The sequence below is a fragment of the Acromyrmex echinatior genome, chromosome 16 (genome assembly GCF_024713525.1).
Source record: "Acromyrmex echinatior isolate Ae372 chromosome 16, ASM2471352v2, whole genome shotgun sequence".
Lineage (NCBI taxonomy): Eukaryota > Metazoa > Arthropoda > Insecta > Hymenoptera > Formicidae > Acromyrmex > Acromyrmex echinatior.
In genome coordinates this window covers 2,627,746-2,654,604 of record NC_141867.1, presented here as the reverse complement: position 1 = coordinate 2,654,604, position 26,859 = coordinate 2,627,746, and the positions used below count along the sequence as shown (strand labels likewise).

Below are 26,859 nucleotides of genomic sequence, written 5' to 3'. Positions count from 1 at the left end.
TTTATTTTTACCGACCCATATCATCCCGGCGCGTCTGTCATCGTATAATCTTTTATTATCTCGCGTTCCACGGACGGTGATTTCACAGAAGGGCGCGAGGCGCGATTGCGAAAGTTCAGTCGGGAATGGCGCGAGAGTGCGTGCGGTATTCCTCTCCTTTTGTGTTACTCTTTCCTTCTTTCCATTTTTTTCTTGCCAGTCGCAACCCGCAGGAACGCGCGAGCGACGCGTTTCCCCGTCTCTCTCATTTTCTCTCTCTCTCTCGCTTCCTCTCGCACCGTCTGGCGTTTCGAGCGCGAAACAGCTGATAGAGCCGTCCCTTTAATCGCGTATAGCGTCGCCGAGTCGTCGCTCGTCGCGCGAGGTGAGTCGCTGGCCGACCACCGGAAGGATCTTGTCGTCTACGTGCCGCACGATCAGCGCAGGTGAGTATCTTGTCGTGGCGTCCGATTACGTCGCTCGCCGGCTCGCGAGTCACCTTTTGTAGGTTAGGGAAGATTTTCCGCCCGTCCGTCAAACGTACGACGTACGCGGTACGGACGGACGAACGCTCGTAAACTCGCAATGGTCGCCATCTTCGAAACGCAAAGTCGACTTTCGTGTGAGTAATTTAGCCGGGTGTACTTTTGTGACACTTTCTCGTTCTCGACATCGAGAGTACGAGGCGACCTTATCGCCGACGCCGAGAGCGAAAATATCTCATCGGAGTGAGGATTCCAGATGAAACGTATACATCAAGATCCTTTCTCTCCATCTTCCTTTGTCTGTTATTCTCTCTCGCTCTTTTCGCGATGGAATGCTCAAGTCGCCGGGAATCTCATCGACGCAAAGTATCTTTGGTAAAAAAATTGTTATAATATCTCATAATATTTTTAAGAATTTGTCGTATTTTAAGTTTATGAAGATTTCTTAAAAAGTGTCTTAAACTTTTTCAGAGTTTGTAAGTTTTCTTTGGAAATTATAGATTGGAATAGAATGACAATTTTTACAATATTTTGGAATTTATAAAGATTTTCAGACTTTCAGTATTTTAATTCATATTAAAAAATCAGTAATTTTTCAAAAAGTTATAAAATTATATAGAAATTTTTAAAAATTCTGAAAATCTATATGAATTTTAAGAAAAATTGTTACCACCTTGGTGAAAAAAATTCTCATATTTCATGATATTTTCAAAACTAACATTTTAGATTTATGAAGATTTCTAAAAAAAATATCTTCAACTTTTTCAGAGTTTACAAGTTTTTTCAGAAATTATAGAATGAAAAAACTTAGAAATCTTAGAATATTTCAAAATTCACATATATGAAGAATCTAGAAAAAAATTTAAACTTTTTCAGCACTTTTCGGCACAAATGTTTATTTCGTGCATAAAATCTGAGAAATTTTCTAAAGTTAAAAATTGTGTGTTAAAAATTTTAAAAAATTCTGAAATTTAGGTAAAAATACTGAAACATGAAGAATTTTGAGAAAAATTTTCATCAAGGATATCCTTTTTCATTATTTTTTTTGCCGAAATTAAATCAATTCACGCTTTTCGTCGCGAATTTTCAGTCAATATAACCTTTTTTGGTTTGTGAATTTAAATGCGGTATCCCCAGTATGTGTGTGATGTCTAAATTCTCGATGAGAAAATCAGATATAGAACGTAGAACTCCATTCGAAATATTTAAATGACACGCGCGAAGCAGCGAGTCGGAACGAGAGGAACGGCGGAACGGCGGAACGGTGAAACGGTGAAACAGTGAACGTGACATCATCAATGGTCGCCGCCGCGCGTGTTGTCTGTGTACGTAACGGAGCGCGGCACTCTCATAGGCCGTTGCAGTAACTCACGCAAAGGACGCCGATACTTGATTTCGAAATACAATCTGCGGTTGGAAGTGTTCGAGACATGGGCTCAAAGAAGCACAAAAAGCACAAGCGCGAGAGGCACGAAGGTGAGGAACGAGTGGTAACGATAGGCCCGCGACTTTCTCCAGTTGATCGAGATTCCCGTTGTATCTCGCGTCTTTGATGGTTTACGACGGTTTTCTTCTAGTTTCAAACTTCGAAACTTTCTTCTTTTCTACCGTTCGTTTAATCCGTCAATTGTCGGATAAAGAAACTGTCGCCGGCCGTTCGCCTCGTTTCGACAAATAAACAGCCTGTATCACCAACGCAATGTCAAGATCTGTGTCAAACGGTGTATGCTCGTTTCTGCTAGAGATCCTATATCAGAAACTGGCCATAAGTGATTGTCAAAATCTTATGAGAAAGGTACATATAATTTCTTGTGTGTATGTGTATATATATATATATATATATATATATATATATATATATATATATACCATCTCATTCTACAATCTTAAAGTTGTATGAGTGAAACACAGTATAAGTTAGAATGAGACATTAGTTATGTTCAGTAGAAAAAGCAGCAATTGTTGTAAAATATTTTAATATGATTGATTTATACATTTACATCCAGTAAGGAATCACTACATCCATCATTTACATCCATTAAGAATAAAATCAATCATATTAAAAAATTTTACATTTGCAAAGATGCTTTTTCTGCTGAATACAGTCATTGTATATACAGGGAGAAATTATATACTTTCTTCTTGTAGGATTTTGACAAAATCACTCGTAGCCAGACTCTATTATAAGGTCTCTAGTTTCCAATATAGATTACTTTCAGTTCAACTTACTCTTCATCTTTTTTTCTAATTCTTATGTTCATTTCTAGCAATGTACAATCTAAAAAGAAAATATCTGTGTGGATTTAACAACATGAGGTGCGATTTCTACTATATTAGTGTTAATATTAACGTGATATAAATTAATTTTGATTTATCTTTTTATCTTTAGTGCTTTCTTTTTAGGAAATATAATAACACAAGTTTTATCTTTGTTATTCATTGAATGCAAAGATGAACGATATTCGTGCCGACTGTGTTTCTCAAAAGGAAAGCAGCCTCTCTCCAGGCCTAAAAATTAAAAAAAGATAAATTACAGCTTAAAGTTAATCTAGATTGATATATAGAACAGATATAGATATATAGAATAGAACGAAGAGTAAGTTGAATTGTAATCTAATGGAAACAGGCGTGATAAGGAAGCTCCATAGTGTAGCTTCCTCCATGCTAGAAATAGAATTAGATTTATAAGAATGTATGTTACTGCGGCATCATTACATCGCACCAAGCTAAGCTGTGTACTTTTATGTCAATCATCATTTAAAAAAAGGATTCGAATGAAAAATGAGAATGCTTTGGGGCGATGGACCGTCAATCTTTGCGTCTCAATTTGTAAAACGGTCCACACTCTTTCCAATTTTCATTGGGATCCTTCTCATACTCATAGTTTAATGATGCACAGGAATGTTGACTTCGTTTTCACCACGGACAAACTGAGAGTGAGGTTGGAGTAGAAGCGAGGTGGATACGAAAGTATAAACCGAGCGTTCCGCAGCAACAGGCGCGACGTGGAAGTAAGTGACGTGTAACAACGGACATGGACTGGTCGCACGACAGAAGCTAGCTGTGCTTCGAAAATTATCAAATGCCCCAAACCCTTTCTTTTTTGTCTGTTGAACCCGTTGAAGTGCAACAAGATTCTACGATAAGAATTCCTCCTTGTGGCAAGGAAGTAGTATATATGTTTAGATTACAGATAGATTACACACACACAGACAAACCTGTTGCACTTCAATCGTATAATTCCCTTGGCTGTTATGTATCGTGGCATTGAGAGCCACATATGCTTCGCTTGACCTCCTAGCGAGGTATTTTCAATTTTAATGATTGCTCTCCCTGGTTATTCCCGCCGATTATTCGATTTGATATAACGATGAAGATTATTTTATAGCGTATATTAAGATTTGTTTGATTTATAAGTCGAGCTACTTCCATCTCGCTTCCAGTTTGTTGAATGTGAAAACAAGGTCACATGTCCTGTTAATAAAATCATTTTTACATCATCGTTGATACAATTCCTATCCTATGTGTTCTCCTTAATGACCGTAGATTTTATATCTGTTCATCATTTGCACTTCCTTTCGATATCTTTATGTCATGCAACATTTCCGACGTCATATTTTTTTTGTGTTACTATGTTGTATCTCGTCCTGCATAATCTTTCCGCAAAATGTCCTGATTGCTGCATGTGGCATATTTTTCAACGGATCATATATTTGGCTTTTAGAACAACAATTTTAGTACACTGCTTAAAAAGACATCATTTTAAATACTCAAAATGATGACTAACTATATCTTTTTCTTCGACAGAAGGTCAATACACAACGACGGATAAGCCGCCTAGTCTGAAGTTAATCTTAAAGGTAGGAGGTAGTACTGGAACACCTGAGCACGGCAGCGAGTCGCCAAGTCAAACTACAATGCTTTCGCAACATTATCAACAACAATTGGGTCTTAACTATTCCGTTAGCCAAGGAGATGCAGAATATGACAGATATGTTGGTCACAAAAAACTCAAGAAGAAGAAGAAAAAGAAAGATAAACGACACAAACATCATCACAAAGATAAGAAAAGACGGAGAGAGGAATCGAGTCAAGAATCAGTTGGTGACGCCGATGAGAATCTGGTCGAGCCTGTACCTAAGAAGATTTGTACCAATCACAATCAGTTGTTGCCACCCAGGCCACCATCGGGTGGCGAATTGAGAGTCGGTGTTGGTAACGTAAGCTCTCTGTCGCCACATCGCGAGCCTAGAACATGCGTCCTCAGAAAGATAGCAGAACGCACGCCTCTCCAAAGGTTATTGGAGCATTTATTGAGATCCATGGAAAAGCGGGATCCACAGCAATTTTTTGCTTGGCCAGTCACAGACAGCATCGCGCCTGGTTACTCTCAAATAATTACGAATCCGATGGATTTCAGCACAATAAAACAAAAGATAGATGACAATAACTATCAGAATTTGCAAGAATTCGTGGATGATTTCAAGCTCATGTGCGACAATGCCATGACATATAATCATCCCGATACCATCTACTACAAGGCGGCGAAGAAATTGTTGCACGTTGGTTTGAAGATGGTCACTCCAGAGAAATTACGACAACTTAGGCCAGTCCTGATGTACATGAATGATATTACAAAGGAGGAGCTTGGATTTGAATTGGGCAACGAAGACCTTAATAATCCGAATGCTCCTGTGACAGAGGAACAGATAGAGCAGGAACGCGAACAGGAGGAACGTAATGAGGAGGCAGAAGAGCTTAGGAAAGAAAATCAAAGAAAAATGAGACTGGCTAGTTTAGGAAAATTCGAGGCGATACCGGACGACTTGACGCCAGAAGAGATACTGAAACAGGCTAGAGGTGCAGCCAAAGCTGCGGCGGAGAAACTCAGTTTGAAGAGGGTCAACTCGAAGATGGGTTTCCTGCGGCAGAAGAAGGACGGTACCACCAGCCTGCAGATTATTGTACCCGGGGACGGGATTATTCCTGGAACCAATCAAAGACCTGTATCCCTAGGACAGTTGATAGGCAAATTGAATCACGGTACTGGAGCATTGGCTGGATTCCGGGAGGATCGACGGAACATGTCAAAGCCAGTGAAACCTCTCTACTATGGTGCGTTCGGTTCATACGCACCTAGCTATGACTCGACGTTCGCGAATCTTACCAAGGAGGAAACTGACCTAGTCTATCAAACATATGGTGACGAGACTGCCGTGCAATACGCTGAATCTATCCTAGACTTTGCTAAGGACTGTGATTACACATTGACCATGGTCGATGACCTGCTAGACATTCTCACGGGTGGCGATCATCGGAAGACGAAGAAATTCATCGAGGAAAAGCGAAGACTAAGGGAGGAGGAGGAGAAGATCAAGCATTTATTGGAAAAACCCATGCAGGATGTGAATCGTAACATTCCGTTGCTGGATAAGGTCAAGGTTGATATCGAACAACTGAAGACACTATCGGATCTCGGTATCGATATAAACTTCTTAGAAAATTTAGGTAATTATAATAGTAACAATGAAAATGAATGATTTAGCATTATTTTAAGTAACTGAAAATATTATCGTTTCCTTATTCTTATCTCAAAATATATCAAAAAAAAATATTTTGTTTCATAACGTCGATTATAATTCAATAATTTCGAGATTAAAATTACTTCTCTTCTGTTATAATTACACGTTTTTTTTCTATTTACAGAAGAGGATTTTAAATATAGCGAGGAACGTGCCGCTCTACAAAGTCGTCTTGATGATACATCACAGATGCTGGGCCGGCTGAAGCAGGTTCAACACGAGCGTTTGTCAGCACCGCCACCGGCCCATCTCTCCAATGTTCCTAAGGCAGCGGACACGGAGGTGATGCTTGCCGAGAAGATCACAGACAATCTCACCGATATAGCAAAGAAACTGCCACCGTCAGGGATCGCGCCGGTCGACGGATTGCGTAGAGCTATGGGCATAGCACCTTTGGGCGGACCAGAGCCCATGGAAGTCGAGCCGATTACGCACAACCCCACTATAGTCACTGACGGTTCGTTACTGCCGAATCCGAGCAATGGCAGCAATCAGGTGTTGTCGAATCTGTTGCCGGCCCCCTCGCCAATTCAAAACGCGAATCTACTGAGTTCGACCAGCCAGCAAAATCAAAATATCAGTATTGTAGGCGCGAATCAGCCGCCGTCGGCAATTCAGATGCAGATCGGTATGACGCACAGCAGTCAGACGCCGCCGTCTTTACTGAGCGCATCAGAACCATCTGGCGTGGTGGCTGACCTCGAGTCTGAATTGCGCGAATTCCTCGAGAGCGATCCTACTCTAGGACACTCGCCTCTCCATGATGATAAAACTCTGGAAGACATTCTGTCTGAGTCTTAGTGCGAGCGCGGAATTCGAATATTCCGTAACTCCCCATAATTTATAAATAAGTAATAATTATAAATTTATAAATAGGTAATAATTATAAATTATAAATATATTCTGAATCAGAATTCTGTAAATTTTATTATTGATACGCTACTTTCGCATGTACGATTAATAAATCGGATCATATAGTCCTGTGTCTGATTTTAATCACTTTACTTTATTTCAAACCTATTCATTTTATAACATTATCTTTAGTGAAAAATGCGAAAGAAACGTTTAAAGTTAAAGACACACAAATGATATTAAAGAGGATTTTAAAGATTTTAAAGTAAATTAAGTATTTCATGAATATATTAGTGATAATATCGCATATATCGTTCATTTGCTACATCTCAAAAACAAGGCTTTCCAGAAAATAAGTTTGAACATTTTGAATTACAAAAATTTGTAATATTTTAGTGTAATAATTGATTGCAGAGAAATTTTCATTATGTTTCCATTTTTTTTGTAAGCAAATAAAAAGTGACAATTTTTTAATTATGTCATAAAGATATATTTTTGATATGAGAGATAAAAGAATTTAAAAAATATGTATAGATAATTTTTGATAACACTATATCATTTTGTAAAGTATAAAATAAAGTTTCATTTATCTTCATAGATAGTATATCTATTATTCCGCGCACAGTAAGTTGCATTTGTTACGCGATGCTCGTAACATTGGAATGTAATTTACATATATCGATACTCGATACGGCGTACCACATTATCAAAACACAATGCTGGTCTCGTATACAGTATATATCGAAAGGCACATAAAGAAAATGTACAATGATGCTATCGATTACTGATAAGTGTATAGCCACTATCGAGTATTCTGTGTTCCAAAGCGTAATGGGAAGACGAGTGGCTATCGCAATAAATTTTATTCGTGATCGAAAATAAAATCAATCATGGCGTGCTCGAGGAAGCGGATGATGTTATGAAACATCTATGTTATATACCGTGCAATAATGTACACATGACTACTCATATTCCGTGAACGTTTCAAGTTTCAAAGAGATTAATACGCAATTCAATTCGCAAGTCTCGAATTTCAAGCTTAGAAATTACAATCAGAAATACAGAAATATAGAAATTCTGAGACTTCCATGAGGATCGAAGAGATTATAAGTTAAAATCATAACAGAGAACTTTCGTGGGCTTCGTTTATTTTTATAGAAAAATATTTATTAAAAAAGCACTGTCTTTGCATTTTCTTTAGTTTTAAATTCAGATATCAATTTTAACCTTCCAGAACTGACACATAAAAATTTACAGCATAATTACTGACGCTGGATCTGTAAAATCCATTCAATTTATGATAATTAAACCTCACTAATTAATTTCAAGCAATCAAATTTAAATGACATGACTCACATAAAAAAGAATAAATACTTATAAATTTTTAAAAGATATTTCAAATTTGCAGGTGACAAAATATTGATTTACGTATAACAAAAAAATTGAACTGTTTAATATTTTTAACGAGAGATTTACTTGAATAGGTTCAATAGATCCCACTGTCATTAATGATCTGTTTCGAAGAGTTAATAAAAAAGCGTGACTGCATTTTTTTTCAGTTTTAAATGCATTTTTTAAATGATAGATTTTAATTTTAAACATCAATAGCACGTGATTGTATATAATTTTCTCTATTCTAATTCATTTTAAAATAAAAAAAAATTTTATTTCAACTACTTTGGAGAATAATATGCAAAAGCACAAAAGACGAAGCAGCAATGACACTATATATGTATATGATAGCAATTGCAGTAATCCGTTTATATCAGACAATATCGTTTTAGCTGTTGTAGCCGATAATGCAATCACGTGCGTTTGCGTTTACGAGAAATGTGTAATTCCTTTCCCATAATCGTATTTCTGTACCGCGTGCTCGGTGAGTTGATCCTGACAGCGGGATTACGCAAATGCTAGAGTTTATTTTCGGAAATCAGGCAGAGCCCTTTGCGCCACGTGCTCTTTGAACTGAGTTTAATGACAAAAATAGCTCGCCATGAAAGAGGCGTAATCACACCGACATCGCTGTCGGTATACCGCTGTCAAAGATAAATTGCAATGAATATTAATTAACCGTAAAACATTTCATACCTCGTTCGCTGCATAAAGTGCAGATTTATATTTATCCTTTTCATATGGAAAGCGAGGAAGGAAGCATTCATCCTCTACGATCTGCAAAAAAAAATCGTCCAATTTTTATTAAAAATCACGGTTTTATACATATTTTTTCTTAAACGGAAAAATTTGAAAAGAAAAAATAATGACCGATTTAGAGATCGAAGTTACTATAAATGCTTCGAAGCATTTGATTTACTAATTAAAAGAAAATATTTTGCTAATTGGTCAATCAAAAAATGCTTCGAAGTATTTGTAGCATCCAGGAATCGGCGGAATACTGTTACGACTTATTTAAAATAAAAAATAAAAAATAAATTCCAGAAACTTTTTTCAAATATAAAATAAGAGATATGTATTTCATTTAATTTTTAGATAGTTAATAAAAAGAATAAAAGTTGTTTAGAATTTATTATTTTAAATGACTTCATCTGATCTATTTCTTAACTATTATTACATATTACACACCTTAGCTTTTAGCAACCTTACTATTTGATTACCCTCAAATTAATGCGACACTCAGAGCGTAAACACGTTCATCTCGCTCCGAACAAATGCTTGCGAATGCCAAAGTGACGTAGTCAGCCGCGCCCCCCCTCGCTATCCGCCACATTTCCCCCTCGCATTTCGCTTGTCATCGCGCTGTTCAACTGTCGCGTATGAAAAATATTCAATTTATTTAATTTATTCTTTCTCTTATTTTATATGATTTTGATAAAAGGCATCGTTGTACATTTTATACTTTTTCTTTATAGCATCTCTGGCACTTATTCAATCGTATATTAATTGAACGATTCTTCTAAACATAATTAGTAATTATTCGCATGAGATATTTTTGAGATATTCCAACAATATATATTCTTTTTAATCATTCATACTTAAATGAATATTCTATATATCCTTTCTATAAAAGATATATAGAATATTATCAACCTTCATTTACATGCAAATTTTCTTAAATCAGCAAAACTATTTTCGTATAGATAAATAATTTATTTTAAATATAAAATGAGAGATATGTATTTCATTTAATTTTTAGATAGTTAATAAAAAGGATAAAAGTTATTTAGAATTTATTATTTTAAATAACTTCATGTGATCTGTTTCTCAACTATTAGTACATACTACATACCTTAGCTTTTAGCAACCTTACTACTTGATTACCCTCAAATTAATACGACACTCGGAGCGACACCTAAACACGTTCATCTCGCGCCGAGGTCACCGAGCGAATGCTTGCGAATGCCAAAGTGATGACGTAGACAGCCCCCCCCTCGCTATCCGCCACATTCGCGCTCCCCCTCGCTATTCGCCACATTCGCGCTCCCCCATTTTGCTGGTTGTCGTCGCGCCGTTCGGATGTTCAACTGTCGCGTTGCGTATGAAAAATATTCAATTTATTTAATTTATTCTTTCTCTTATTTTATATGATTTTGATAAACGGATATCGTTGTACATTTTGCGCTTTTTCTTTGTAGCATCTCTGGCACTTATTATTCGTATATTACTTGAACAGTTCTTCTAAACGTAATTAATAATTATTCGCATGAGGTATTTTTGAGATATTCCAACATTATTCTTTTTAATCATTCATACTTAAATGAATATTCTATATATCCTTTCTATAAAAGATATATAGAATATTATCAATTTTCATTTACATGCAAATTTTCTTAAATCAACAAAACTATTCGTATAGATAAATAACTTATTTCAAATATAAAATCAGAGATATGTATTTCACTTAATTTTTAGATAGTTAAATCAGCAAAGCTATTCTTTTCGTGTAGGTACAAATAATACTAACGGAACCGCGAAATGAAGCGCAAAATGTGCGACCGATATTTTTCTGAAATTCTGTAATAATATCTACTGAAAGAAATGAATTATATTCAGCTTGTTTTAATTAGAAATACGTTGAATATTATGTAGCAACGAATTTAGCTAACACATTGAATTTCGCACGACGTCGCAGTGCGTTATTGTAAACACGCGTGACCTTGTTTGAAAATTGAGACTCGAGCCGGCCCGGCGGGCAACGGTCGAGCTACGTCGTGAAGTGCGTCACATATTATTATCCTGCGGAACGTGGTCGTGATGAGACGCATAGGTACAATTCTCTACGAACCGTAAGAAAATATTGGCTAGCATGATCGATTCTTGATTACAATGGCGTCGTCTACGATGTGTGAAGTAGTACGTCGTAAAAATAAGAACAAGAAATTGATCGAATGTGAAGAAAATGATCGTCTCGTAATTCGTAAAAGCTATTCTTCCAATTCGAGACGACATGACGACTGGTCATCGATGTATAAGGTAATTTTGCACATTTTTAGGACAAAAAACACATTACAGAGAAAATGTCGGTCAACTGTTGTGTCGTTTGCGGAAAATAATTAAGATTTAAGTAACAATCCATTAAACTTTCAAAACATTTTCATTCTACGGAATTAAACGTTATTAAGTGATGTTAGCAAGTTCACGAAGAAAGAAATGTGCTTCGAGAATGTTCGATAACAATCTATTCGTTGAAACTATTTAATCTGAAACGCAAGGAATAAAATATTCAATATATTTTGTTTCATAATTTCTCAATGTTACAATTTTGAATCGGTTGGCCTGCGGCTTTCGAATTTCTTTACAAATTACGTCGCGCGACGTAAGGCCGAGTTCACATCTTGACGGAAAGATGGAAAGCGAAATAGCAGAAGCCAATCTGAACTCGCGGAAAGACAGAAGCGAAATGTACTACTACTGCGAGTTCCGATTGGCTTCCGCTTTTCCATTTTTCCGTCAAGATGTGAACTCGGCCTAAGGGTGCGCGACGTCCTGCGTTCCTGCGTAAGGTCACCGTACCAGTCACTACCATTCTCGCGCCGATACTCGAGTGAGCCGTATATTATCTTTCGAAACGCAATTATAGTGAGTATGACGAAGCTCTAATAGCGATTATTCTGTACCAATACTTAAAATTGTGTCGTATTCATGTTACATCGTGCGGTTACATACAGCCTTGGTAAAAAATATTAGGCACCGTTATATGGCGTTAGTTTAAAAGTTGACTCATGGCATTTGCTGTGAAAAATTCTTTGTTTTATTGTAAAAACTTTTGAAATTATTATATGTATAATGCCGATAACTAATGGAGGAATAATACAGACAAACGAATTTCAGATATAGTGAAAATAGTACAGGTGTATGATATTTTTGGCCAAGATTGTATATGTATTGCCAACCTTTTCATACACGACACACAATAATCGGCCGATATTTTATCTATCGTGTGTTTTCTCGTGTCTTTATTCATGCGGAACAAAAATCGAAACTACAAAGAATGGAATACTGTTAACTCTCCGGAACTGATGTCTAAATCTGTAACAGTTATATTGACGCTGTATATTTGTAAGCAGCATTTAATTTATGTTATAATTAAAGACACTAATTAATTTCAAGGAATCAAAAAATTACATAACTTGTATAAAAAGGAGTTAAGAAATACTTAATTTCTTTTACAATAAGAATAATCCATTTGCAGATGTAACGTAAAGAAAATTGAATTGTTTGACATTTTTGATAAAGACATTTAGTATAATTGAGTGGATTCAATAAATCTACTGTCAGCTCCGGAGGATTAAGTATTGTTCTACATTGTTTTATGGACGGTAATTGCTTTCTCAAATACTCTTGAATTTAGATATAAGTATTACACTTTGAATTTTCCACCAGTATCAATTAATATACTTTAACGAGTCATTTAGTTTTTCAGTTTTTAATGCACGAGTCACCGGAACAAAAATCGGAGAGTCATGATATATCAACGGTTCATTAACGATACTATCTTTTATAGGCTTTAAATATTATGTATAATGTACATAAATCGAACTTTGAGACACATTTTCGGGCAATTTATCGCGTCTTCATCAATCGTTAAATTGACTCACGTCTTATCGCATCGCAATGAAGTTTGCTGCAATCGAATTTTTCAATTCTAACGTAACTTCACGAATACGGAATGGCTCGATTACGAGTCAAGCGACGTCGTGACGCTAATCGTAATCGGTGTTGTATCGTGACAATTAACGATCGCATGGCGTGAATTCTTGGCGTATGTATCATTGACACGAACGTGTACTTTGTCAAGTCCGTCACATTACACATTAAGGGTTGCTTGTTCCATCTTCAGATAAAATGTGTGATAATTTACCTACTAGATAAACAAAAGAGTAAAAAAGTAAGTTAGTGAGCTGAAGTTTACCAAAAGGTGGAACAACCCAGCTCTAAGGATTGTAAATTAGAGATTAGAATTTGGCCAATTACGTAATTTTAATGTCAATTCATTTCATTCTGACTAACTGAACTCTAATCTCCAATTCGCAATTCTCAATCTCCAATGTATCCTTTAATACGAGCTTGATGAGATCTATGCTTGAAATCCGCCGGGAAACAATCGCAAGACGACGATCATAATCTCGAGTACTGCACATTCCGCGGATTTTATTCACGATCTTAGTCTTGAGTATTGTTACAATACGCGATAGCAACTGTCTTAAGATAGAACGTTTGTTATTTCAGGCGTGAGAGGTACAAGAAGGTATATGTAACGTGCAATGGTGGGTGGATGAAGAATAATGACAATGAAGTCTCAGAAGAGGAGGAACAGAGGAGGAGGAGGCCCGGGGTGGCATCAGGCATCGGCGGAGCAACCGAGGGTGAGTAATTTATTATTTATAAAATGTTTAACACTTTTAAGATTAATTATCTATGAAAGTCCCCGTGAAAGTCGCATACATTTCGTACGGTACATTATTGTGTAACACAATTCATATAATGTATTTTAAATTATTTTGAGATATTATACTTAAGAAATATTTATATAAGAAATATTTAATAATAATGTGTGATGTGTGCTCCTAATATTTTTATGGGGAGACATAAAATATTCCAATATGTTCAATATTTATAATTATTTAAATTATTTATAAGAGAATTAAATTTTTTAATTAAATATTATACAAGTTTATACTTACATAATAATTAAGAGAAATCTTATTATCTCGATTAAAAAGGATCTTAGATATTTCAATGTGAATCACAATGAAATTTATATTATATTATATTAAAATTGTTTGATTTCTAAACGCATTTGATTTAGGTATATCGAAATATTTAAGTACTAAGATTTGCTTTGACCGATAATTTCTTTAGATTTATTCACATCGGTATATTAAAAATTATAATTGTTTATACTTACAATTAGAACGAAATTTTTTACAAATTATAATTTTTTGTTTGAATATTTATTTAAAAAACAAAAAATTTCATACACATTATAATTATTTTTTTATTTTAATTATTTTGGACATAAGTTTAATTTGAATAAATTTATATTTTACAGATTAACATCGTATACTACAACTCCGCTGCTGCGCATCGGACCGGTGAGTTTTAATTATTTTTATTTTAATAATGAATTTATGAGAATTTTATGTGTGTGTGTGTGTGTGTGTGTGTGAGATAATTACTTTTCCAAAAAATTATTAATATATTAAAATTTGAATTTTCAATGAAAAACAGATGCAGCAATGAAATATGTTATATTATTTAAAACGTTTGATATCTGAAAGCGTTATTTATTTTTATGGACATGTTTGATTTAAGAATAATTAATAATTAAAAATTCATATTAGAGGAATATAAGAGAATATTATAAATAAAATCGATAAGGTAATATCTCATAAATTCATTGTACACATAGATAGATATACTTCGAAATGGATGAGCTAGTATAAATTAATATTATTATTTAATAGCATTATGTTATTTAGCATTATCATACTCATCAGTCAATTTTCAATTTTTTTTCTACAAGAATATATATCAAGTATACATACTCCATTAGTTCTACATATATCATTAATTTAATACAAAAGTAATTGACAATTAATATATTAATAATGTTAACTAATTTGATCATTTATTAATGTTCATTAATTCTATGTTATTACATAGAAAGACGATGGCAATTGTTTTAATTGCATTTATATTTGCAATACGTTAATTTTTTTATATAGCTCATCCATCTTATCTATGTTTACTGGTTATTTGAATATATATGTTTGGAAAATTCTTAATTATAAGTGATTTAACATTTAAATAATTAAGTTTTAAAATGTTTGAAATGTATCTGCACATGAGCCGCCAGATTAATAACTCGTGAAGCGCATAACTTATATATACATTGTCATGTCGGATTTCAAAAGTGTCTGAAGTCTGCATGGACTGTAGACACTGCGAGTTCGCTGACAGGTTAATTAAGCCATATTCCGTTATTTTGAAAATGCGGTGGACATTTAAATGACATGTGCAAGCGTAGTTTTCACGCTGCCGGTAGGTTGTTGTTTCATATTTTTGAGATAGTTATTTTAGTTCGCTTATGTCGATCTACATTCTTCGGAATTATCAATACCGATAATTAAAAAATACCGTGCTATCAGTTTTTAATATTTTGAATTAAATTCGATCACAATCTTCTTTTTCTTCTTCTTTTTCTTTTTCTTTTCCTTCTTCTTACGTTAGATCTCTAGCCTGTGTCACAATCGATTAATGTTATTCCTATCCGAAGTTGAAGTATTGCATATCGTAAAATGGAGTAACTTGGCTCACAAGAATCTTATCACAATTGTCCGGAACCGATATTTCAATTCTTATTGAAATATGCTGTTAAATACAATAGACATACATTTTTTTATATCGACTCAATCTCAAGTTTAAGGGATGAAACAACATTCCTTAAAGCTAATGCTTATATTTGATTCGTGTCTCTTAGATTTTTGTTTTTAAGAACATTTTAAGGAGAATGGAATTAATTCAGGACAATTGTGACAAGCTTTTTGTCAGGATAGTCAGGATAATTTTTGATCTAAATTGAAAAAAAATGCAGACAACACGCATGTTCAAAATTTGGACATAAGATGTTTTAAAATGTCTTTTTAATCTTCAAGATATTTTTAAGATAGTTTATGTTGCATTTGGACATTGTTATTTAGGTCAAAGTTACCCCTAGTATTTTTCGATACTATTAAAGTTCTACAACCTTTCAAGCTTTACTCAAGAAAGAATAAATTTAATTTAATTTTTTAATTAAATTTAAACTTGCGCAATATATTTCGGAATTTGATTCTCATAATGTAACGTAAACTATCTTAATTTGATAATAATCGAAATTGTATTCCTTTCGAAATTCTAAACTGTTCTTCCAGTTATCGAATTCCATGCTAGAATGAGTCTGTTTATAGGAGATAAATAGATTATTAATTTATTGCCTTCGTTCATATCATTGTGCAAATGAAGGGTGCTACCGTTAGCGGGCTTCATGATAGTTTAATCACAGAGGATCACTCTGATTTGCGGTCGACATTGTATATATTTGCTGACGCAGTACGCACAGAAATGCGTTCTGCGTGCAATAGATGCGTACAAATACGCGGTCCGTCGAAAATGAAGTCGCGATTCGATTTGCATACTCATGTTGATTATCGTAGTTGCGAAGTGCACCGAGATATTTTTGCGTTGACGCCGACACACCCACGGGAGAGATTGTCGTTTTTTTCACATTGTTGAGGAAAAGCGCGCCGCTACCTGCCACAGGCCATAATTTTACATCACGTTTGTATTTTATTTTGCGGGGCGCCACACTTTATTTTGCTCGCGAGAAACCGCGGTGTGGCCGAGAAGCTGATAACTCGTGGATAAATTTTACTGATCAGTTTATACATAATATATGGAAGTTTTCTTCAAGGGTTATAAAAATTCCGCGAATTGAAATAACCGTGAAAATAATTTACCGCGAGATAGATTTTCTTCGAGCGCAACGTTAGAAAGATATATGTAGTTACATTGATAATCTTGAATACATGATTTGAACTTGAAGGAATAATTGGATGAATTTCTAATTCAGTGAGTAAATTGATAGACTGAACTAATGATTGAAATCTTTGCTAAGATGATTTTTTAAGGAGCTTCACTTTATTAATTTATCGATGTGTTAGTTTAAAAGATCTTAAATCTTTTGATCTCATTACACTGAACGTGCTCAAGTCCAGTTGTGATTCATTAAGAAAGAATTATGATTAAGAGTCGGAGACATTCCCCTCGCGTTTTCCTCGTTTATACTGGTAAAATTAGTTATACATTACCGCGTACGGACTGCCCCGAGTAATCTCATTAGAGGATTGAGAGTAATGAATTAGTTACACGTTACAAAGAAGTCTCTACTACCATATACATGTTGAACATGAATAATTTAACGTATTCGCTACATTTCGTCATGCAAACAGTAAATTCTATTTTATTTCTCTATTATAAGACGCTTGAACGTGAAAAGAATTATTGTTATTATATTTTAACATTTCTCGAATTATTTCATTTTGCAAAATACATTGAGGATAATTAAGAATTTATTTTGTAGCGTTGAAGCTTTATTTTTTATATAATATAGAAAAACGATAATTTTTAACAAATTTAAAATTTATTTTTTAAAAAATTAATTTAATTTGTAATTTTTTAAATTTATTAAAATACTCTTAATATATGAGTTTATACTTAATTTATTTCTTTATAATTTTATAAGACTACAAGACAAACACACTTTAAAATGTTTTATTAAATAAGAAAATAGTTACGTATATGTACAAAAATATATTGTATGGATTCAGAGAATGAAATTAGACACAGGATATTTCCACAAGATTCACGCGAATCGTAAAAGCGCCGGCATTCAATATATGTATAATTAAGACTCTGAGAGACAATAGCGTCACTCAAAGCAACGATTTAAATCGGGCGATTAGGTGCATTAATTACACGGCATATCGCCGGTCTCTCCGTGACACTTTATTTTAATCTTGGTTTAACTTGCTCTTCCCTGGAATCAATTAAAACTTGACGGAAATCGGATACAGCTTCGCGCAGGATGTTGTACGACGTTCGAATCCCAACTTTCACAGTTATGCTTATTGAACAGGTAAATTATACAGTCTTTTGTATGAAATTTGAACTGTATAGGTATATACAGCTAGGAATAGCTTATTAAAAGCGAATAAAAATTTAAATTAGTTCATTGTTACTTCTTATAGTATAGCATTGTTTATCACAATTTTTATTTTTATCGAGTTAATTAACAGAATCCAATCTATAGCTTGAGATGTTTGCCATACTGTGTTAATTTTGTTAAGTCGTTCCATTTATTTATATATTTATATATATATATATATTGTGTGTGTGTGTGTGTGTGTGTGTGTGTGTGTGTGTATATATATACACTCTACTTTAGTAATTACTTTATAACATTTCAAGAAAATACGACTAAAGTCAGCATTGTTTCGGTTGAAAAATTTTCAATGTTGTAGCTGAAAATGATTTTGTTTGTTGTATAACGAAGATGCCATTTTTCGTTGGCATCGAGAATTCAATTAACTAAAATTGTTTTAATAATTAGCACAAAATCTCTTTACGAATATACTAGTTATTTTCCTCGACCACTTCAGCGTGTGCGTGTGTGTGCGTGTGCGTGAGAAAGAGAGAGAGAGAGAGAGAGAGAGAGAGAGAAAATTTGTCATAACTTTAATGTTAAACGAGCAATCATACTCTCGTTATAGAGAAGGAAGTTGTTTATGGCTTGTTTAAATGACTTGAGAGCATAGGTTTACCTTATATGTAACATATGTGCGCCACATATTATGTTCTAGAAATTTCAATATGTTCCATTCGCCTCCTTTGCGTTAACACTTGACAAAGTAATGCTTTATTTGGTAAAAGCTGTATTATATTTTATCGAGAAAGGCTGTCGACTCAAAAGCAAAATATATATATAATACTTTATATATGTATATAAAGTGTCAAGTACAATATACAATATTAACGCTCTCTGTCTCTCTTAAACTGATATTAAATTTATATTATATCTTATATAACAAGATGAAAAGGCAATATTTATGGTTATTTTATACTAATTGTAAGATGATCTCCGCGATAGATAATATATTACATATAATATTATACAGGGTATACCATTTTAATTTACCCAAGAAAATACTTAAAAAAATATGGAAGATATGGAAAAATATTCTCGATAAAAGTGGAATGGTTTCGGAGACGTCTCAATCACGGTTTTTTTCATTTCAAATATTTCCATTTAAAATATTTATGTTTATAATTAATATATTTAATATTTTATGTTTGACAACTTACTCTCTAAATCGGAATCAGTGGATAGTCACTAATTAACCAGTGGCATACTTGGCACTGATAATCAGTGATGTTTAATTAAAAAAGGAAGAATGTTTAAGCATTATATAATTATTAGGTGTTGGAATTAATTCGTAGCGTTTTTTAATGAAAGAATGTTATTTATTTCACATGAGCATTAAAAAATACATTAATGAAAGTACTTCCCATCACTTGTAAAACGCTACGAATTAATTCCAACACCTAATAAAATATTGATATTTGCACGTTAATTCCAATTTTCTACATTTATTAAATTTAAGCACTAAAACAAGGTTAGTTAGATCACATAATAAGGTTAGCTAAGTTAGGGATCTCACGTTTAATTCACTGATTACCATTAGCATACTTGGCACTGATATCAGTAATTAACCACTGATTTAGAGAGTAAACATTTATTTTAATTCATACGAAAGAACATAAATGCTTAGTAAGTTTTCTATAAAAATCACGTTTTATTGTACCAAACAAGAGGCTGTTGTTTCTAAAATTTCATGAGCAATGTATAGAAAATCTACAATCGTGATTTTTCAAAGAGAAAATGCATTGAGAGCGCGGAAGAAATCTTTCATTTGCTACGTTATTTTTGCGGTGAACAGCTTGGTGAATTCAAATGCTTATGCGTTTAATTTTTCGTTATTGTATTCCATTTCTCTATACGAAGCATATTGAGTATCTAATTCCATCGAAAAATCTATAATCCGTGTTTGTTATTCAATATACCGTATACATTAAAAATATAAAATTTTTAGTAAAAAGTCAACATTAATTACGTTAAATACGCAAAATAAATATTTTCTCCTGGCAAAAAAATACGATGAACATACATCCGGAAAAGAATACCTTAGAAATTCACGAATAAATTTGTATTTTGATTTCTCTTTTTCTCGATCAAATAACTTCAATATAGCCATCGAGAGAGAAGCCATAATTTTTATCCTAATAAAAAAGAAATCAATTCAGCGATGTGAAATGATGAAATGAAGGAAAGTATCGATCCTTTCTATAGATATGAAAGAATTCGTTGATAATATTCGAAAAATCATTTTTGTTTTTATTGTACATGCACATGCTTAGCTTTATTACTCTCGATATTCGAATCGCAAATTCTTTAATACTTTTAAATGCGATCTAGAATAATGTGAAATTTTTTTACAATTTTTTTATTATTTTGAAATATCGATTATAAATATTTCATTAATAATGATGATTTGAAACTTGTTAGATTCTAAATCCGATATTATTGAGTCAGTGTGAAAATTTTGGCCCGATTTACTATATTCAGAATTCAAGCAGCTGCGCGCAACTTCCTTAAAAATGACCGAAATTTAAATTTAAAAATAAGCTTTTAAAGTTTAAAATCTTTAGTTTCAAAAGATTATTATGTTTTTTTAGTTTCTGTAAATTTGGTAATTTTTATATATAAAGAACTATGAGTTGGACAAAATGAGAAATTTTTTTTCTCACTTGTGACCTGACAGATATTCAAAAAAATTCATAAAAATTTTTGACTTTCTAATATGAACACTTAATGTTTTCTCTACAAAATCGTTTTTTTTTTAATATCCCTAAGATTTTTTTGTTATTGAATGATCGCGATTTTTTGGTATTAATAATAATGATTAATAAATATGAAGAATATTTATATAAGACTTCGACTGCTCATAACTTCGTTAAAAATCATCTCGCGCACGCATATTGCAATTAAAAAACTTTGTTCAACTAAATAGAAGAAACGCTACGGTCAAATTTATGGTCAAAATTAGATGCTAGATTAATACATATACACACATATGTATATAAATTTTTTAAATTTTTATCTCAGAAATATGGTTGCGCGTCAATTATTTTCGAATTTTCAATATAATCAATCTGAAATATTAATAATCAATATTTGCTCTATCAAATAGTATAATTACCAATTGAGTAAAATATGTTCTGAGTAAAAATAGAATGTTATAAATACAATTTTCACATGTATAATTTGTTTAAAGCATAAAGATTAATAATACTTAATACATATGCTATATACATATCGATATATACATACTTTCTTAAAGATAAAAGATTTTCTCATTATTGTTATTAAAGAAAGTATTTTTATAGCTATCTTTATAGAAATGATTTATCTTATTTGTACGATAATTTTATTTAAATTTTTTCCTATGATAACAATAGAAGATAGTGGTGTTGTTTGCTTAAGAAAAAAAAATGGAGAAAAAAAGAGATGAAAGCCCGTGAAGTATGGATTATCTCTCTACTTGCTTCGTTATAACATATGCATGAACAGTTCTCTTCTCGCGATGACGGCTCTCTTTTGTTTCACCAAGAGGAACGACGATAGCGGTCCGTTTGATCTTAAAACAGATTTCTTCGGCGAATATATACGTATATACCTTACTTATTTTGCATGCATGTACGTTGTGTAATTCATCAATAATGCAACACGCATCAACCAGATGAAAATGCTCGATGTAAAAGACAGAAAACTCATTTTATAAATAAAATTTGAATTAATATTGAATTCTGCAATTATATATGCATTTTTAATCAAAATCTAAATTAAATTCTCACTGACCAGGCATCCTTTTTTATTAATATTACATTAAGTATTATTGTTACACAGCAGAAAATATTTTGTATTAAAACGGTTTATGTTAAATTTGTTAGCCTATCTGACTATTAATTTAACACAAAAAACGATTATGTTAAATATTTTGTGTTAAATTGAGATATTTAATCTTTTTAGTCCTAAAATAATACAAATTATGATAATGTAATTTTAAATTATAAAGTCTAAGTAATGAATAAAAGATGAATGTACTATGTTAATTTATTATAACATAAATGCTAATTTTACTCAAGAAATATGTTCCTACAATTTGTTTCCAAATTGTCAATGTTACATTTTTTGAATTAATTTTTACATAATGTTTAAATTAATTTTTATATTATTTTCTAACATTTTATATTAACATTTAAGTTAACACATTTGGATGAATCATTTAAAACATGTAAAATGAGTTAAATTTAGCACAAATTTTCAACTTTGCATATATTATACAATATAATATATCTATGACGTCTGTTGACTAGTATTATCTTATGTAATGATATTGTTGAACACTGACGTACTTCTATGATTACACGAATGCAGCAAATATCTGAGATTCCCTTGGTTGAGGATCGTACAATCTCTCATATCAGAGAGTTAACTAGTGCTTCGAAGTTTAACGGAAACCATAAACTCCGTTCCGTTTTCAGCGAATAACGAGACAGGACCAATATAAGGCTTTGATTTCGCCTCGATGGGAAGTTTCATTCGTTTGCATCTCGTAGTTATCGCGAGTAACATTTTCTACCGGCTTTCGCGTAATTAAGAATTATTTGCAACATCTTCCACTTTGTGCTTCGAAATATTGCACTGCCAGAAAAATTGACATTTTACTCAATATTTCCGTGTTCGTTATAATGTTAATAACTTTGAAACTTTAAAAAGAAATGAAATTCTATTTAAATTTAAATTATTTATTATAGCGCAATGCTTCTTGTTTTATTGTTATATTATTTATTGTTACATTATTTTGCTTTATCAATTTGTCTTTACACTTGCTATATATTTTGAATGCATTTTTCTTCTGGATCTGCATCCAAAAGGATAATATACCTGTCAGCGTAAAATTACTTGTTTATAAAATAAGAGAGCAAGCGACTTTTTGGTGGTAAAGTTTGTACACAAGTCGAAAACGTACAGTACTATAACAATATATGCTCGTTGTTATAGCAATAAATTTGTTGAGGCAGCAGGTGTATAAACCTGTCTGGAATTGACGAATCGCATCGGTTGTGCGTTGCCAAGGGAAAAATATGATGAATTCCTAACTGAGCGTTTCTATTTTGTACTTTCAGTTATTAACTTATTTAATAAAAAAAAGGCTTGGATTTTTTAATATTACTTTGACAATAATATTTTCTTATTAAAATTTATTTTTATGAAACTTTTGTAAAACATGAAATAATAATTGCACGTTGAATTTTTTTATCGGACAGGATGTTAAACCTATAATAAATTTTATGAATTTAAATAATTGATGTTATTTCTGTAGTAAATCTTTATTTGAAAATGGGAGCTCTTTAGAAAGAAATTTAAAGAAAATCTAATTTGCAGGGTCGAATTTAATTCTAGCCTTAAAATTCTAAAATTTAAATTTAAAAAAATTATCTGGTTATTGTGAAATTCAATTTTAGGAGATTCTTTGTATCATTGAGTTTGTATGTAGCCTACAAATATCGAATTTCAAAAGGGTAGTAATCTTCAATAGAGGGGGATTTAGTGTCACAGAGCTCATAATCACAGTTTGAAAATTAGTTTGAAAATCAGTATTAACAGTTCGCGTAGCACTGAGAAGCTTTAAACAAAGCGAAATAGATGCTTGATATATATTTATTATTAAAAATTAAAAATTTCTTAAAATAAAATTTGATGATAATCAGATTATTTGTTTAAAATTTTATCCGTTATATTGAAGCCACTATTTCGAATTTTTTTATTTCAGAATTGAATTAAACGTTATTAAATCTCATAGGCCAGCAAAAAGTTTTTACTTTAAGGAAGTCTTAATATTTAAGGATTTAAAGTCCGTTTATAAAGTAACTCAACTTTTTAATATTAAACTTACTTTTTGATTCATACGTTTCATCTCGGTTAATGTTACTACATTATAAAGCAACATTAAGTTTCTATACTAAATTCGAAATGTAAATCAGGTCGTTATTTCGTCACTCGACGTTGTGTAGACAAGAATAGGGATGATAGACGATTAGTTTGTTCTTGTTCTTTGATTAAGGGTCATCAATCAATTCAGTCCGCTTAAATCTTAAATGATCGCGGTTGAAAATATCTGATGAAGCTTTAGCGACAATAGCAGCAGTCTGCAAGACACGATGTCAGTTTTAAATGTTAAATCCGTGCATTGTGCTACGCTACAACGGAATCGTGTAATTATGAATCATTCAAATGGCTCTGATTGTAGTGCCGGAAACCAGCTCCACTTGACCTTAAAGCACAAACTTTTTTCGACTTTCATCAACGAATTTTCTTTTATTCTCGAGCTATATTCAGCAATGAAAGGGAGTTTACTAGCGTATGGAAATTTAATTACGTTCTGAAAGAAATGTTAAATTTTAATTGCTCGTAATACAATATTTCAGTTCTACGTCATAGCAACGTACGCTTACTCATCTAATACAGACTCAATGTTTTAGTGGTCAATATTACATTATATATTATTGTTGAAAATTTCAAATCAAATCGATATTAAATTTGATGAAGTGTATATGTTGTGTTTAATACTAATAAATAAACATTTTCTTTGGACTTTCTCTATAAAGTTATTTGCTTTAAACGTTTGTATTTTTTTATCTATATATCACGATATTTTTATTAAATATTTTTTTATCATTATTTTTTATCGTTATTTTGTTATAATAACAATTTGTGAAAAAGTAACAGTAAAAGTAATGGCGTTATTGGTAAATAACTATTGTTATCTTTTCATATGAGAGTAAATAACGTGAAGTGCCAATTTCCGTAAAAACTTGACAGCTTATAAAACAGTTGCGTATCTTCATTTCATTTAAGCCTCAAGAATGTAACACTGTAATACGCTATAAGAAAGGAGAAAGTTGATAGTTCACTTAAATGTTAAAAGTAAGACGAAACAAACGAGTAGGCGTAACGGCTTATAAACGTGGCTTGTGAATGGCAGCAATTACGCTAAGGATTCTACGACGAAGACATCGAGCGCGCCGATGACATTAGCATGCTACCATCTGGCATCTTTTGCATCATCCCGAACTTTTAATGGCGCATTTAAATTTTTCAAGCACAATGTAATACTCGTCGCGCTGCATTTTGTAAGTTAAACGCCCGACGGTATTATCTCTTCTAAAAGTTACAACTTTTGTCGAAACTTCTCAGAGAGGGCTGGACGATTGTTCTGAAAATTATTTGAATCTGATTAATTTCAGTCAGTTACTTGAAAAAGTAAATTTCACAGAAATTTACAACACTACATATTTATTATTTATGTATACTTAAATGAAAAATTTCTTTCAACTTTATTAACTTTTTATTTGATTATATTTTACAAAAAGTCTCGCTACACGAGACTTTCTCGAATCGGATAATCTCGTTACAATAATCGCGAATAAAATTTAGATTTTCGCGTTAGTTCTTATCGCTGTTCGCTGCACCGCGAAAAAATTTAGTTACTCGCCTGAAGGTCCATTGTCTTTACGTGTGCGACTTCTCGCAGTCTTGCAAGTCTCTCTTAAATAACACTTTTCTTTCGTCAGCCTTAAAGACAAAATTGCAATTTGCCGGAACGAACATTCTCGCAAAGAAAATCCTGGAAGCTTGCAGAAGGGTGCGGTTTCTCCGATGCGACTTTGCATTTTAAATCCAGTGATCTTACTTTCAATCAATTTTTTTCTTGCGCTCGCGACTGCTTTACATTTAAAAAAGTGCACCCATTGCCCTTTTCTTACACCACCGCGAAAAGAACACGGAATCATAATTTTGAGAGATTCCATTTGTGTGGATACAGATATTTTATCGTTTTTATGTCAATAAATTTTATACAGCAGATGAAAGGGATTGAGGATAGAACTCGTAGGACTCAACGATTGGAATAATCATCGCGGTATTTTTACTTTGATGAAACATGATTCCATGAACATTTCGATTGCATTTCGTAAGATTTTATATGTTTTTTATATTCCTTTAGCATCTTTGATCTTACACTCCTTTAACATCAATTGTTTGTTTTGCATTACGTGAATTAGAAAGGAAGAAAGAAAATAGTAGGTATATTTTCGCAAAAGTACAGGAACATTCATTTTAGGATCATACTTTTTACAAGTTACGTAGTCACGATTGTCTGACTCCGAAAGAATTTTAATCCGTTTGTGACGAAGTTTAGATATTGGAACGTTCGACATTATTGAAGAAATCTTCCGATTCTCTTAAGAAAGAATTGTTTCAATAAAACTGAGAAGAATTTTATTAAATAGAAATATAAAAATAGATACATATTCAAATTTATGTGAAGAAAAGAAATCTAAAGATTGCAGAATTAGACATTAGGAGAAGATCATTTTCCACAAATAGTAACAACTTTGCAACATAGGAGATTGCTTCTTGAAGTCATTTTTGATGTAGTGACCCAATTATGGGCGATACACATGATAGTAATGTTAAGTGGTGCTAAAAGTGTTAATAGCAGTGTTAAAGGTAAATGGGAAATGGCAGATCTCTACATTCAAGTGGTACACGATGAAGATTACACTCATAAACGTAAATAGGTTCGAAGGTTGGCCTCGCGAAAGCGTGATGGAGATTTGCAGAAAGAATAAAATCGTGAGCGAACAACAAGACCTTTCCCGCGAAATGTCATAAGAAATAAAATGTCCATCATAATCGTTCCTCTCATTTTTCTCTCATCAACCTCCGGTACGCCATAAACATTAGATAGGGACGTGAGCGCGAGGGCAGCTTTACGAGG

General features: G+C 32.7%; 1 protein-coding gene and 2 long non-coding RNA genes across 7 annotated transcripts; 2 read left to right on the top strand and 1 right to left on the bottom strand.

Annotated features, from left to right (window-relative positions):
• Positions 1 to 238: 238 nt before the first annotated feature.
• On the top strand, positions 239 to 7,042 carry Brd7-9 (Bromodomain containing 7/9). 5 transcript variants are annotated; one of them, XM_087414778.1, is made up of 4 exons: positions 240 to 425; positions 3,364 to 3,475; positions 4,272 to 5,972; positions 6,171 to 7,042. In XM_087414778.1, exons 3-4 carry the CDS (start codon positions 4,382 to 4,384, stop codon positions 6,845 to 6,847), a joined length of 2,268 nt encoding a protein of 755 aa, XP_087270904.1. In that variant the 5' UTR covers positions 240 to 425; positions 3,364 to 3,475; positions 4,272 to 4,381; the 3' UTR covers positions 6,848 to 7,042. The 5 variants fall into 5 exon arrangements, with proteins under 5 accessions (XP_011069300.1, XP_087270904.1, XP_087270902.1 ...); XM_087414777.1 differs by lacking the exon at positions 240 to 425 and adding an exon at positions 1,655 to 1,940; XM_011070998.2 differs by lacking the exon at positions 3,364 to 3,475 and having other exon boundaries at positions 239 to 425.
• LOC147907045 (uncharacterized) lies at positions 2,774 to 10,244 on the bottom strand. The gene is made up of 4 exons (XR_015547810.1): positions 10,143 to 10,244; positions 9,479 to 9,660; positions 8,987 to 9,067; positions 2,774 to 2,972 (listed from the first exon to the last, which is right to left on the bottom strand). It is a non-coding gene; the product is annotated as an uncharacterized LOC147907045 (long non-coding RNA).
• A 101-nt stretch (positions 10,245 to 10,345) lies between these two features.
• Positions 10,346 to 20,248, top strand: LOC147907044 (uncharacterized). Its single transcript, XR_015547778.1, has 3 exons — positions 10,346 to 11,326; positions 13,583 to 13,719; positions 14,406 to 20,248. It is a non-coding gene; the product is annotated as an uncharacterized LOC147907044 (long non-coding RNA).
• Positions 20,249 to 26,859: the final 6,611 nt, after the last annotated feature.